This window comes from Bubalus kerabau, chromosome 2 (assembly GCF_029407905.1).
Source record: "Bubalus kerabau isolate K-KA32 ecotype Philippines breed swamp buffalo chromosome 2, PCC_UOA_SB_1v2, whole genome shotgun sequence".
NCBI classification, from domain to species: domain Eukaryota; kingdom Metazoa; phylum Chordata; class Mammalia; order Artiodactyla; family Bovidae; genus Bubalus; species Bubalus kerabau.
This window is the reverse complement of record NC_073625.1, coordinates 3,619,490-3,632,811: the sequence shown is the minus strand read 5'-3', so window position 1 is coordinate 3,632,811 and position 13,322 is coordinate 3,619,490. Positions and strand designations below refer to the sequence as shown.

The 13,322-nt window shown below is 45.1% G+C and overlaps 1 protein-coding gene across 3 annotated transcripts in view; it reads right to left on the bottom strand.

Moving 5' to 3' along the window:
* Positions 1–2,793: 2,793 nt before the first annotated feature.
* Positions 2,794–13,322, bottom strand: part of NR1D2 (nuclear receptor subfamily 1 group D member 2) — a 28,557-nt gene continuing 18,028 nt past the window's right edge. For all 3 annotated transcript variants that reach the window (XM_055566896.1, XM_055566899.1, XM_055566898.1), the window contains exons 7-8: positions 12,322–12,532; positions 2,794–6,175 (exon numbers count right to left, since the gene is read on the bottom strand). In XM_055566896.1, coding sequence (XP_055422871.1) covers positions 5,979–6,175; positions 12,322–12,532 — 408 coding nt within the window. In that variant the 3' untranslated portion in view covers positions 2,794–5,978. The remainder of the gene's footprint in view (positions 6,176–12,321; positions 12,533–13,322) is intronic.

Sequence of the window (13,322 nt, the reverse complement as noted above, 5' to 3'; positions counted from 1 at the left end):
ACTAAATCCCTGACCAGCTCACACCAGACCTCAGGAGCCCCCGAGCTGGGCCCCGCACAGCATGGCAAGAGCAGCCCCTGCAGGACTCGGCTGCTGTGACTGGGGACCACCTGGTCCACAGGCATACGCCTTTACAACACTGTCTAGATTGGCGCCCTGGATTTTCATGGAACCTCACTTTGCATTAAAAAATAAAAAATCCTGAGACACATGTTCAGTAAATGTAAGTAATGAAGAAGTAAACCATCACTTTATTCCTCAAAAATCCTGTCCGACAAAATAGCTTTGAAAAAGAGCAGCCACTGCGATGGTGGGGGGCGGGGGGCCGGGGAGGGGGGACACAGAAAAATGATCAAGACAGAACGCAAGTGCGGGTGCTTTCCAGATTGGAAACTACCCTACTTGTGTTTAACTGTAGAATCTGCACAGGAAATGAAATATCTTTTGTAGGAGGGAAAAACAGACGAAAATGTACAAGCAAAGCAACAAAGTAATGGGGCGGGGGGAACCGCTGAGGTTAAGGATAAGAAGAGTTCAGAGAAAAATGAAGCAACAGATGAGAAAACAGCTTACCTCAGACACCGTAGAAGGTCATATTCAGTTCTGTGTGCCAGCTTCGCTGGTGGCTCAGGCAGTGAAGAATTTGCCTGCAGCGTAGGAAACCCAGGTTCAGTCCCTGGGCCAGGAAGATCCCCTGGAGGAGGGCAGGCAACCCACGCTAGTATTCTTGCCTGGAGAACCCCATGGACAGTGGAGCCTGGCGGGCTACAGTCCATGGGGTCGCAGAGTCAGGACAAGCGACTTAGAACACAATTATCCTGGGTTTGTGCCTGAGTCTTTAACATTGGGCTCACTCTCTTTGGTTATCTGTGTTAAAATGCAGGGGCAATGCTCATCCTGAGAGCACGATCACCTTCTGGGGAATGTGCCCCCACATAAAGGGCTCTGGAGAGGCTCTGAGCTTCCTCCAAGCCTGCACTCATGGCTCCTGCTGCTGCTGCTGCTGCTGAGTCGCTTCAGTCGTGTCCAACTCTGTGCGACCTCAGAGACGGCAGCCCACCAGGCTCCCCCGTCCCTGGGATTCTCCAGGCAAGGACACTGGAGTGGATTGCCATTTCCTTCTCCAATGCATGAAAGTGAAAAGTGAAAGTGAAGTCGCTCAGTCATGCCCAACTCTTAGCGACCCCATGGATTGCAGCCCACCAGGCTCCTCCGTCCATGGGATTTTCCAGGCAAGAATACTGGAGTGGGGTGCCACTGAGCCTACAATTGAGCCTACACACACTCAATTCAAAGTGTTGTTTTAAGTGAACCTACTACTCTGGTGTCTAAAAATCACCCCGAGGCCAGCAACTTTCACACTGTGAAGGGCAACTCTGACAAGGCTCCTAAAACACAGGCCATAGTTGTTCCTCAACTTCTAGAAAGAAAGAAAGTGAAGTCACTCAGTCGTGTCTGACTCTTTGCGACCCCATGGACTGTATCCTGCCAGGCTCCTCTGTCCATGGGATTCTCCAGGCAAGAATACTGGCGTGGGTTGCCATTTCCTTCTCCAGGGATCTTCCTGACTCAGGGGTTGAACCCGGGTCTCCCGCACTGCAGGCAGACTCTTTACTGTCCGAGCCACCAGGGCAGCCCCCAGACTAAGAATTAAGAAAAGCAAATGTAAAAAGTTTTAATAGGCCTGCTGCTGCTGCTGCTATGTAGCTTCAGTCACGTCCGACTCTGTGCGACCCCACAGACGGCAGCCCACCAGGCTCTCCCGTCCCTGAGATTCTCCAGGCAAGGACACTGGAGTGGGTTGCCATTTCCTTCTCCAATGCATGAGTGAGTGTTAAAACTAACACCAGATCCATGAACTGGCTGTTTTTACTCAGTTACTCAGCAGCAGTTATTTCCAAAACTTGCAAGGATTTCCATCTGTTTTGCTTTCCATCAACCACACGTTTATTTCAAGTTCATTGTTTCTCACCCTGTGCAAAAAAGGGGCAAAACACGATATAAATTTGTACAATACTCAAAAGAATATGATCAACATCCTGATCAAAACTTGAAGTGGGTTACCAGGGACTTTTCTCCTGAAAGCATACTTTCCAAAGAGTGTTAGAAGAGCTCAGCACAGAAAAAAACGGGGTGGAGAGGGTGGTGGTTATCTGGTGGAAAACGTTTGGGAAAAAACCTGCATCCCCCTAAACCCTTCCTTAAAGGACACACGCACATCTGCTCATCAGAGAACACGAATGCCGTGAAGGCCTCTCGGTCACCTTGGTTAACCCAGTGTTTCCACATTCATTTCATCAAGAAGCCCATGTCTCCCACCTGACATCAACTAACATTCACAGGAAGGTAGGGGTATCACCGGTCTTGGAAACAACTGCGGGAAACGCTGGTTTAAGTGGCCCGCACGGCTGTACACCCTGTAAGGCGAGAGGAGGCGGTGGTCGTGTGGAGGCTTCCGACCCGGTTCATGGTCACCGCCGAGCCCTGTCTACACCAGGTCCTCCACCCTGCCTCTCCACATTCCCTAACCAGGAAGACCACCTCATCTCACAAAGCAAACCTCCATTCAGCTGGCATCATAGAAAACTAACAGTCTTTTCTGGAATCTCTAAACAAACTCTGAAGTCTCCTTTTTTAAAAAGGCCTACATATTTATACCCCACCCCCACTCCACCCCATGCTGAATTGGAGATCTACATAAAAGAGACCCTGCTCTGCTCAAGGGAATGCAGTAAGGTAATTATAGATGGTCTTACAAAAAACTCAAGATAGGAAAATACCAAATACCACACCTGGTTAGAAACAATATTTATTATTCCCTCCCGCCATGTACAGATTACTTTTCAGAAACATGAACGTATTATCCATATCTTCATCAATAACAGTTTGTAGAAAATAAACTTAATTCATATCTTGTCAACAATATAGTTCTATCATTTTTTTGAAACAACAGCCATTTTATTTTTCCATGTCAGTTCAAGAATAGCCTCAAGTTTTACATTTCAGATCAAACCAAGACAATCTTTGTTTCTAGGTAATTGCCTGACAGAGCCCCCCCCCACCCCCTAAAAAATTCTATACCCTAAGTGATAAACTCTTCTTGTACATTCAGCAAACTTTATATTGGAAAAGAAAAAGAATAATTGAGATAGGTACTTACTCTCGTGCACAGTAATAAATCTAGCTGAGCTTCTACTCCTTGCTTTGCAATGATGTTTACATAAAATAAATCGTATCTTATCAAGTTACAATGGTAATTTCTTGAAATGTGTTTATGGAAGCTATACACTTAATCCACTGAAATTTCCTTCTGATTTTTGAATCTGCAATTAAACCATCGCCATAAGGAAAAGCTTCATCCCAAGATGTTTCCCCTTTTCCTCAGCTATTTCTCTCTAAAGGCTTGAATCGTCTCTCAGATCATGTAAAGAGATATGTTAAAAGCACAAGAAAAAAATGTTTTAGCTTGCTGACATAATGCCCTTAAGTTTGCTGACATAATGCCCATGTCTTAACTTTAAAATGTAAAATCAGAGTTAAAGCATCACTTAATTCATACAGTACATTGTTAATCGACAGTGTCCCACCAACTCAGAAGTTCCCCAAACTGGCTGTCTTCTCCGCTTTTATCAATAGTAAGTTTATAACCAATGACTCAATCAAAGAATGTGCTTGTAGTAGGCTGCTGGTTTAACTTTAGAATTACAAGTTTCAATCGTGGGCTATTTTCAGATATAGAAACACTAAGAGTGGCATATGAACTATTAAATTTGTTTCCCATTACCTACAGGAAGAATTTGTTCAAATAAAATTTTACAAGACAAAATGCAAATCTCTATACCTATATATAGATGTATACATGTATATATTGAACCTAACTAAAGTTTTATAAGCAATACTAACATAGTTCTGGTTACACATTCCTAAAGACTTAGTAACTGCTTTAAAGATATATGTTATAAAGAGGCTTATGCAAAAGGCAAAAATTAAGAAACAACATGATCTTTGAGGTTCTCAGTATTACGTCAAAAAGCTGTTTCTATTTCCCATAGAAGAAAACTATGCATTTATCTTCGGAAAAAAATTATAAAAAGATAATGCTATCATGTAAAGAATTCACAAAAACTATACTGTATATCCCATAAAAGTCATACCTATTTAAGGTAAATCACAATTATGGTTTACATTGTACTACAGACATCACCATCACCTTTCCTCTTTAATAAAGAGAGGGTTTAATTCTTTTTTAACTTACTTAACTAGTGCCACAGAAATTCAAGTCCTAGTAGCAACAAGTTAAACAAGGTTACAAAATAAGGCATTCTGCTCACATGTCATTAAAAGTAACAGGCTGAGATAGTAAAGGGGACCTTTTCATTTTTGTAATTTTATATAATCTAAAAATTACACAGAAGGCAATCTTCAGCCAAAAAATCCAATTAGCTACTATCTTCCAGGGCAACAGAAAAACATACATAAGATCCTCAACTTTCTGGTGATTTTCTCCAACTGCCATAAAAAGGCCAATCTTACCTTCTAAGATTGTAATTGTAAGATGTAATAAAGCCCAAGAACAGAAATAAGGATGAAATGTCTTTGACTATTCCTAAGCCTGCAGGTCACACACTAAATGATTTTTCAAATTATAGGTGAAATCTAATTTGACAAAATCCCTGTAGTGTTATTTAGGGGAAAAAACACAAAACAAGTGGCTTCAGAACACACTTGCACACCTACATTCACACACACAGGCACACATCAACATGTGAAACTGTTTTCTTAAACATTGGTTCTCCAGAAAGAATCAAAATGTTTATCATCAAGCTGCAGCATGTGTATTAAAGGGCAGCAATGAAATCTTTTTAGCACAAGGTAAGAATCTGAATGAACTTTTAAATGACCAGTACCTGAATCAAAAATTTTACTAGAGATGAACTCTAAAATACTTATTTTTTGAAAATCTGGACTCAACTGCCTGTTGCACTTTCACATTAAGTGTTGCTTAAATAAACAAAAATAGAGCATAAATTCAGCCTCTACTCTCTAAACATTTAAAGCAATGGTTATGTTATCAACAGGTAAAATGCACCTAATCTGGGTCTTTTGACACCTCTTGTTTTAAGTTTATTGTATGATAAAGTTCTTCACAGTTTAAAATATTGTGAAGAGATATATTTATGTATAACTATATTCACATGGATATTATGTACACCACTATGTATTTAATGTACCCATAATCTTTGAATATATGTGTGCCAGAGGATACCCCACACCTATGCAGGAACCCTGAATAGCAGATTGGTGTGGACTGAAATGATTTCTCAGAAAAGAGTAAAAGTTAAAAAAAAAAAAAAAAGATAATTATTATGAATAATTATAACAAAAATTTTACCGTATTTACATAGTGCCTATCTCCCAAGAGGTAAAGATGCTTTACAGACGGTGGTTAGGCCGTGTGGGGCGGGCCTGGGGAAGGGTCAGCTCTCATTTCCACAAGCAGGGAGCCTCCCAGGCCCGAGCACGCCCACGACGACGCGGCACCCACACCGAGGTCTCCTGACTCGCGGGGCCTCAACCGGCAGAGCAGAGTCCCGTGCTGAAGTCAAGCTTCCGTCTGACAGAACTTCCACCGCAGAGGGTACCTTCAGGCCCTCAGATACTTGTGGTTACGCATTACATTTATGTCACAGGGAGATCAAAATGGTTTTTGGTTTTGGCAGATGAGCAAGTCTAACATTCAGTGTGAGTGTAATTCAGTGTAGCTTCTCCAGTTAAGTGCTGCACAGCGGCGGGTCTCTCGGGACGGCGCGCGGCCTCCAGCCAGGGCTGGGGAAATCCCGGGCCGGCTGCGGAACGGCCTGCGGGCTCGTCGGCCGCGAGGTCTCCACCTCCGCGGACGGCGCGCACAGAGAAATAAGCGTTTCAGCACAACATGTCCAGTTAGCCTGGGTCGGTTCGTGTCTAAGTCAGCGAAGGCCTTAGGGGTGAACTTTAAAGGCCAGGAGCTCCTCAGAGTGCATGTTGTTTAAAGAGCGAAGATCTGGCAATTTTAGGAGAAGTTTTGTAAAAATAGAGGCCTCGTTTGGGTGGTTTTTCATTATTAAGGTCCTGAGCGCGCGGATGAGCGTTTCCTGCAAAGCCTCCACGGAGTTGACGTTTTCTATCCCCGATCGATCTGCGGAGAGCGAGGAGCAGAGGGAGAGGAGAGGACAGTGTTACTAAGGATAACAGTCATAACTCGTACTTGTCAGTCTCATTAATGAGCTCAAACCAAAGTTTTATACATGGGAACAAAGGCAAAAGATACCTGACAGGGTTTTTTAAAGCCCAATGGCAAATGTTTGTAGCTATTAATCATATTATAAAGTATGTATCACATAGTACACCTGATAAATTAAAATTCTTTATACCGCTTAGGTATCTTTGCTCACAAAAATCTAGAGGTTCTGATTTTTTAAATACGATACCACCTAATTTCAACTGCTTCTAATGAGCAAAACGAGATGAGTTGTGTGGTTTGGAAGTGTATTTTCACCCCATATGGAACATTCCACATCTGCCTGTTACCACGGGCGGCAGGCACCCGGGGACCCACGCGTGGACCCCTCTCCCCGTGAGTGGGCCAGACTCACGACTGAAAGCAGCATCACAGGAAAAACCACGGCTTCCACCTCAGACAGTCTCACTGCTTGCTCTGAGGAAAGCCAGATGCCATGTGAGATGCCCTAAGATGTGGCCCAAGTGCTCAGGAGCTGAGGGCTGTCTCCAGCAGCCAGCGACCAAGACATCCAGTGGGACAACTCGCAAAGAACCGAGTCCTGCCAACGACCACGTGAATAAGCCTGGAGGTCAATCTTGCCCGAGCGAAGCCTTCATATGGACGGCTGACAGCTTGAACACAACCTCCTCAGAAACCCTGAGCCGAGGCACCCATAGCCCAACCCTCAGAAGCTGAGAGAGAAAAAATGGACGCGTTTTTAAGCCCGGGAATCTCTGGGTAACTTGTTATGCAGTAGTAGTTATCTAACATAGCACGCAACTCTATTATCTGTTCAGCTCAGTTCAGTCGCTCAGTCGTGTGACTCTTTGCGACCCCATGGACTGCAGCACGCCAGGCCTCCCTGTCCATCACCAACTCCCTATTAATAGTTGTATTTTACTTTCATTTAGCATACTGTGTTTACTAAATTCATCATACAAAAATGTTAATAAGTTAGTGATTTAATATAAATCAGTAATAAAGGAAACTACCTTTAAAAGAACCAAACCATGGACTTTTTTCATCAGCAAGGGCTATTTCTTCCCTTTACAACAGGAGACAGTTGTACACAAGAAATATTCAATGGCTCCGAGAAGAGGGGGTTGTAAGGGAGGTTGTAAGGGAGGTTGTAAGGTTGGGGGTGTCAGGGAGGGAAATCAAATTTTCACACGAAACTGTAAGATGGACAAAAGATCTCCTCTCGACACCAGACTTTGGCCATACAATCACAAGATCATCTCTGGAAAACTACTTAAAGCTTTGTAATAATGCTTCCAAGACCCTCCCTTGCCTTTAATGTTCAAGCAATTGTTTTCTTTAACAGTCTTGCAATTCATTAATTCATTCACCAAACACTTGAATGAGTGTGGTTACCGGTATGTGTGTGCATAGTTGCTCAGTTGTGTCCAACTCTTGCGACCCACAGACGGGAGCCTGCCAGGCTCCTCTGTCCATGGGGATTTTCCAGGCAAGAATACTGGAGTGGCTGCCACTGCCTTCTGCAGGTCACCTGTGTGGTGCTACGGAATACGCAGTGACCGTGACAAGCTGCAAGTCCTCGTGTTTAGAGAGCTGATATTCTGACAGAAGAAAGGAGCTGCTTTACACTACGTCATCTGTAATTTACAACTGGGAAAAAATGAGAATGATCCCCCAAAACAAAACAGTCTAGATGGCAGTAGTACCAGTACCAAACAGTACGTGGAAAAGGACATTTGAGTTGGTTTTATACGTGGTTGATCCTCCAGTGATTATCTTGACTTTCAGTGGCCTATGCCTCTCTATTCAACTCCCTTCACTGTACCTAAGAATGTTAATCATAAAAAACCACAGTTTCATGATTTCGAGGCCAGAAGACCTAACTACAAACCCAGCTGATCATAAACAATCCCCTAGCAACTGCAACAGTAGAGGCACAGACTGAAACAGAAACTCATCTTCCCAACGGCGCACCACGGGCTGTACTGCTGGTCGCGACGCGGCTTTCCGCGACCTTCACCATTTCACCAGAACTCCCTGACTGTCCGTCTATAGACGGATGTGAAATCCCCTCCACCAGCCCCCCATGGGGACAACGGACACCTGCACCCCGACGAGCCCAGCCTGATACCCACAGGCCAGTCTGACCTCCACCTGGAAGGGATTCTGCCCTTCCACACAGCCTGAAAAAGAACTAACCTTCCGGGTGCAACTGCTCTTCTCCTCACGGTATCAAGATCCTCCCCATCACTCAGGCAAGTAAGTTTGAGACTTCTCTCTGAACAGCTAGAGCTGTTCAAGCAGTACAGGGGGAAGGCTTCTAAAGCTAGACTAGTAGTGGTGCAAATGCCTGATCAGCCCATTATTAAAAATGTGACCTCAAACAAATTATTTAAGCCCCCACCCCTGCCGTTCCTCAACCTCCTCGCCTGTGTAACTGAGGACAGCATGTCCTAGCTCACATGCAGGGTCTGTTGTGAAGACAAAATTACATAACGAGACCATTAACCAGCACATCATCTGACAACAACCAAAACAAAGCAAAAACCAGAAGGCAAGGGTAGATTCCAAGAAAAACAAAAGCTATTTTGAATATAAAGCAAACCGTAATGTTGCTTAATTCTAAGCGGTTAGCAGAAAATACAGAAAGACAATCCATCTCTTACCTGACACCTGAACGTTCCGTCAGGAAGCACAGGTTTGGGGGAGAGTGAGTCTAAGTTGCCTTGTTACCCTTTCAGCCCCACTGAGGGAACACTATGAGCACTATTCCCGTAATCGTAACACTTAAATACGGATGCTTTCCTGTTCAGTTTTTAGAATCAACTGATAAAGCACGGAAGACAGTCACATCTCTAGAACAGGATGTAAACGTTTTCATTCTTGACAACACAGAAGAAACGCTAGGACCAAAGAAGTCAGGCTGCAGAAAAAGTGGGATGAGCCTCCCTGGACGTGAGGATGCATGAGCCGAACTCCTGAGGGTCACGAACAAGCGAAGGAGCAGAGTGGGGGCATATCACAGTCATTAAATAACTAAAGTAACTGGGGGGAGAAAACAAACATAAAAACTGAGAGGGGAAAATGAGAGGGTGCTTTCATTTATCAGCTGAAAAGTCAAAGTCGCTCAGTCATATCTGACTCTTTGCAACCCAATGGACTATACAGAATATTGGAGCGGGTTGTCTTTCCCTTCTCCAGGGGATCTTCCCAACCCAGGAATCAAACCAGGGTCTCCTGCATTGCAGGCGGATTCTTTACCAGCTGAGCTATCATTGATCTGTTACATCTACTAAATAAAAAGGCATAAGGATAGTATTTCGAGTTGGATCAGCAATCATCAGAATAAGCCTGAAGAATAGGCTAGCAAGAGAATAAAGAGGCTTTCCATTTTATACCCTTCCACCATTACTGGATTTTATTTTCCTGCTTTAAAAATAACAATAGTCCTTTTTTAAGAGACAAAGATTTAAATTTGATATGAACATTATCATCAAGTATTACAATGTATCATTTTAAGATGCAGGTATTTCTGTGTTGCTTGTATATCCTCATGTATAAACATAACAAAAATAAGAAGGCCTATCTTCTTTTACAATTTGTCTTTCTCCTTCAGTAATATTATCCACAAGCAGGCAAAGGGACAAATGGGTTGGTGGGTAAATGGCTAGAGAGAGATCCCTAACGTTAATGGTGCTCTTTTTTGGTGGTGATATTATCACCCCTTATTTTCATCTTACTATTGACACTGTCTAATTTCTCAAAGAATCTGTATTATTCTTATGATCAGAAGACAAAACAAGGCTTTCTCCAAGTTAAAATCTGAAACAACAGAGAAATCACATTCCTGGTGGAAACTACGAAGGAGCACGGTGCCTGGCAAGCAGACCATCTCCCCCCGACCTGCCTCGGGAGCGCCCCCGACCGGCCGCGTCCCCCCTGACCTGCCCCAGGAGCGGGGGGCCACCGCCTCTCCCCTGACCTGCCCCGGGAGCGCCCCCCACCAGCCGCGTCCCCCCTGACCTGCCCCGGGAGCCAGGAGGCCACCATCTACCCCTGACCTGCCCCAGGAGCGCAGCCCCTCCTCCCCGCCTCCTCTGCCACGGCCACCTCCTCATCCCTCAAGTCACCTGCACAGCCTGTGAAGCCGACCCTCCAGCTGACGGCGCACCGCTCCGGCGCCCCGGGGTAAACACAGGACCCACGTCACAGTGGCTCAGCACTCACGCCCAGGGGCCCCCCACCGTGGAGTCACACAGCCACTCTGCTGGGGTTCACAGCGGTCACTCAGCCCGGGGCTCCCCGTCTCCCGCCTCCCGCCCCTCGGGCCGTCCTCACCTTCCACTGGGGAGACCTAACACTCTACCCGCACGGTCCCGCTCCACCACCATCCTGCCCACAAAGCCTTCTTCATTCCCAAGACGCCCATCTACCGCAGGCAGAGCCTCACCGGTTAGAACATAAAGCTTTCTGCGTTGGTTCTGTCTCTCCAAATGGAACCTACAGCCTGTGTCTTCAACCTCGTCTGTAACCCTGAGGGCCTCGCGCTCCAGGCCCATTCACTAGATAAAGAAGTTAACCAGTATGGAGCACCTGCAGTTTCACGATTATAGATTTACTAACCTGAAGCCAACTCAAACTATTACTAATTACTTATCAAGAGACTCTGCAAAACAGTGGCTTATGTGCAAGAGGCTTCCCAGGTGGCGCTAGTGGTAAAGAACCCACCTGCTGATGCAGGAGATGCAAGAGACAAAGGTTTGATCCCCAGGTCAGGAAGATCCCCTGGAGGAGGAAATGGCAACCCACTCCGGTATTCCTGCCTGGAGAATCCCATGGACACAGGAGTCCACAGGGTTGCAAAAGAGTCCGACACGACGAGCGATTGAACACACACATGAGCCAGAGGCATTGAAAAGCTACTGAGAAACCAGGCCTCCCTCCCTGACACGGTCCATCATATTATCCCGTAACTGCAGGTAGAGGGGGTCAGAAAAGGTGGCCCAACAATGCTCGCAGATGGCCTAACCACCGACGTGCTACGGGCCCTTCGAGATACACAAAGAACTCACCCTCCCCAGGGATTACTGGTGTGAAGAGTCACTGACTGACAGCTCAGCCAGTAACCAGGGGCCATACTCACATTTCACAGCCCTCCCTGTGCTCAGCACAAGGGCTTTTACACAGCACGAAGTCAATGGGGAACTTAAAGTCAGTCACGTCAAAATACTGTCTAATTTTCCACGAATGGTTTAAAATAAAGTTGGGGATACCTAAAAATGGCTGGCACTTTTTCACACGTTCCCAAGGAAGTCACTGTCTCAGTCCTGAATTCTTACTGGGGGGTAATCCCTCTCTTACTGTCTGAGCTGAGATACATGGGTCAGAAACAACCGCAATGTAACACCAGGTGGCAGAGAAACTGGGAAACCCCGCCGGTGCCTCACGAGCATCAGGAAACGCTGGGACACAGCAGCCGCAGCACTCACTCAGGCAGAGGCTCGCGTCTGCCCTGAGGCTCCCACGCACAATCGCACAATCGCTTCCCTTCCTAGGAGGAGGAAACCGAGACCCAGAGAGAGACGGGTACTTACCGAGCCACACAGAGAACTCAGGAGCAAAGCTGAGTGACAGCCTACAACTCATAATTCTGATTTTTGTAACAAAAGAGTAATATCATACATCTTGATACTTACAACACTTTCAAGTAACCCACATGGTATTTTTAATTAAAACTTAGATTTGGATTACCACTGCCTACCTGGTGATATACAATCTTGCAAAAAATAAATCCATGAGATATTAAGACTTGTAAAAAAAAATATGAACAAAAGCTAAAGATTAAGAGAGGTAGACATGAGGCCCAGATCTCAACATCCGTTTATCGCTATACAGCACTTTTGACTTTTACTGTCATGGCAAAAAAAATTCATCATGCAAACATAATAGACCCCTAGTTCAGCATCTTCCCTAAGGCCTTGGTCCCTCTACACGACGGGCAGAACCTAGGCAACTGCAGCCTTGTCCCCAGGCTGCTCACTGCATTCCAGGTGGCACGACTGACTGTGAACCGGCTTCCTTACCTGCAGAGACCAGGACAACCGCTGTGAACAGACTCATCTCTTCATCACTCAGCTGGAGGGCGTTTAGCTTCTCACTGAATTCAAACATGGAGTTCAGCAGATCCCCGGCTCCCATTGAGTGTAAATCATCCACACTATACTTCTTTCCACTTAAAAAGGTGACAGTACGTTCCTTTGCATCAAACAATGACGCAAACCGTACCATTAAAACCTGGAAAAAGAAAAAGACTTAAATGTATATGGGGAAGTTCAATCATAATATGAGAAAATAACTCAGTATTCAAGTCAGTTAAGAGATAACCTACGTATTTTAAAAAGCTGTAGAAGAAAAACTGAGTTTATTTTTACCCAGAACCATTTGCTTAAGGCAAATTCCCCATCAAAGCAATACTCTAGGAAGAGCATAAAAAAAAAATTCTAGTCACCAGTGACAAAATAGTCAACGCCTATGGTGCTCTGACGCTATTAACAAAGATTCTGAAATGCAGATTCAAAATTAAAGCAGGCCAGAAAACCCCAAATTAAAGCAGGCGATAATGCTAAGAAGTCTGAAACTGGGCCTTGGGCAAGGGTATTAAAGAAAGTCTATTAAGCTATCAAGTACATCACACGGTCTGTAAGCCCGAAATAAAAAGAGCAGTATTTCAATGCAACAACACCTGGAAACATCCAAACACCAAATGCAGACAAGCAAAGATGAGCTCTAGTCTATTTCAAGAAATGGTAACCCAAAGAGACACAAACTGTTACAGCAGGTGTTCTAGATATCAAGTTATGATGGAAATCCAAGCCAAGAGTCACTGCGGACTCATTCCACCCTAGTCAATGCTAACGACTATGTCCTGTATTTCTCACGTGACCAGAAGAACGCTGAACTAACACCTGCCCTTTGCAGAGCTCCCAAGCAAAGACTTGCTTCACCCAAGGCAGCCCGAGAGAGAGGGAGCCTTCTAAGAAGACAGCCCGAGAGAGGGAGCCTTCTAAGAAGGCAGTGCTAGCTC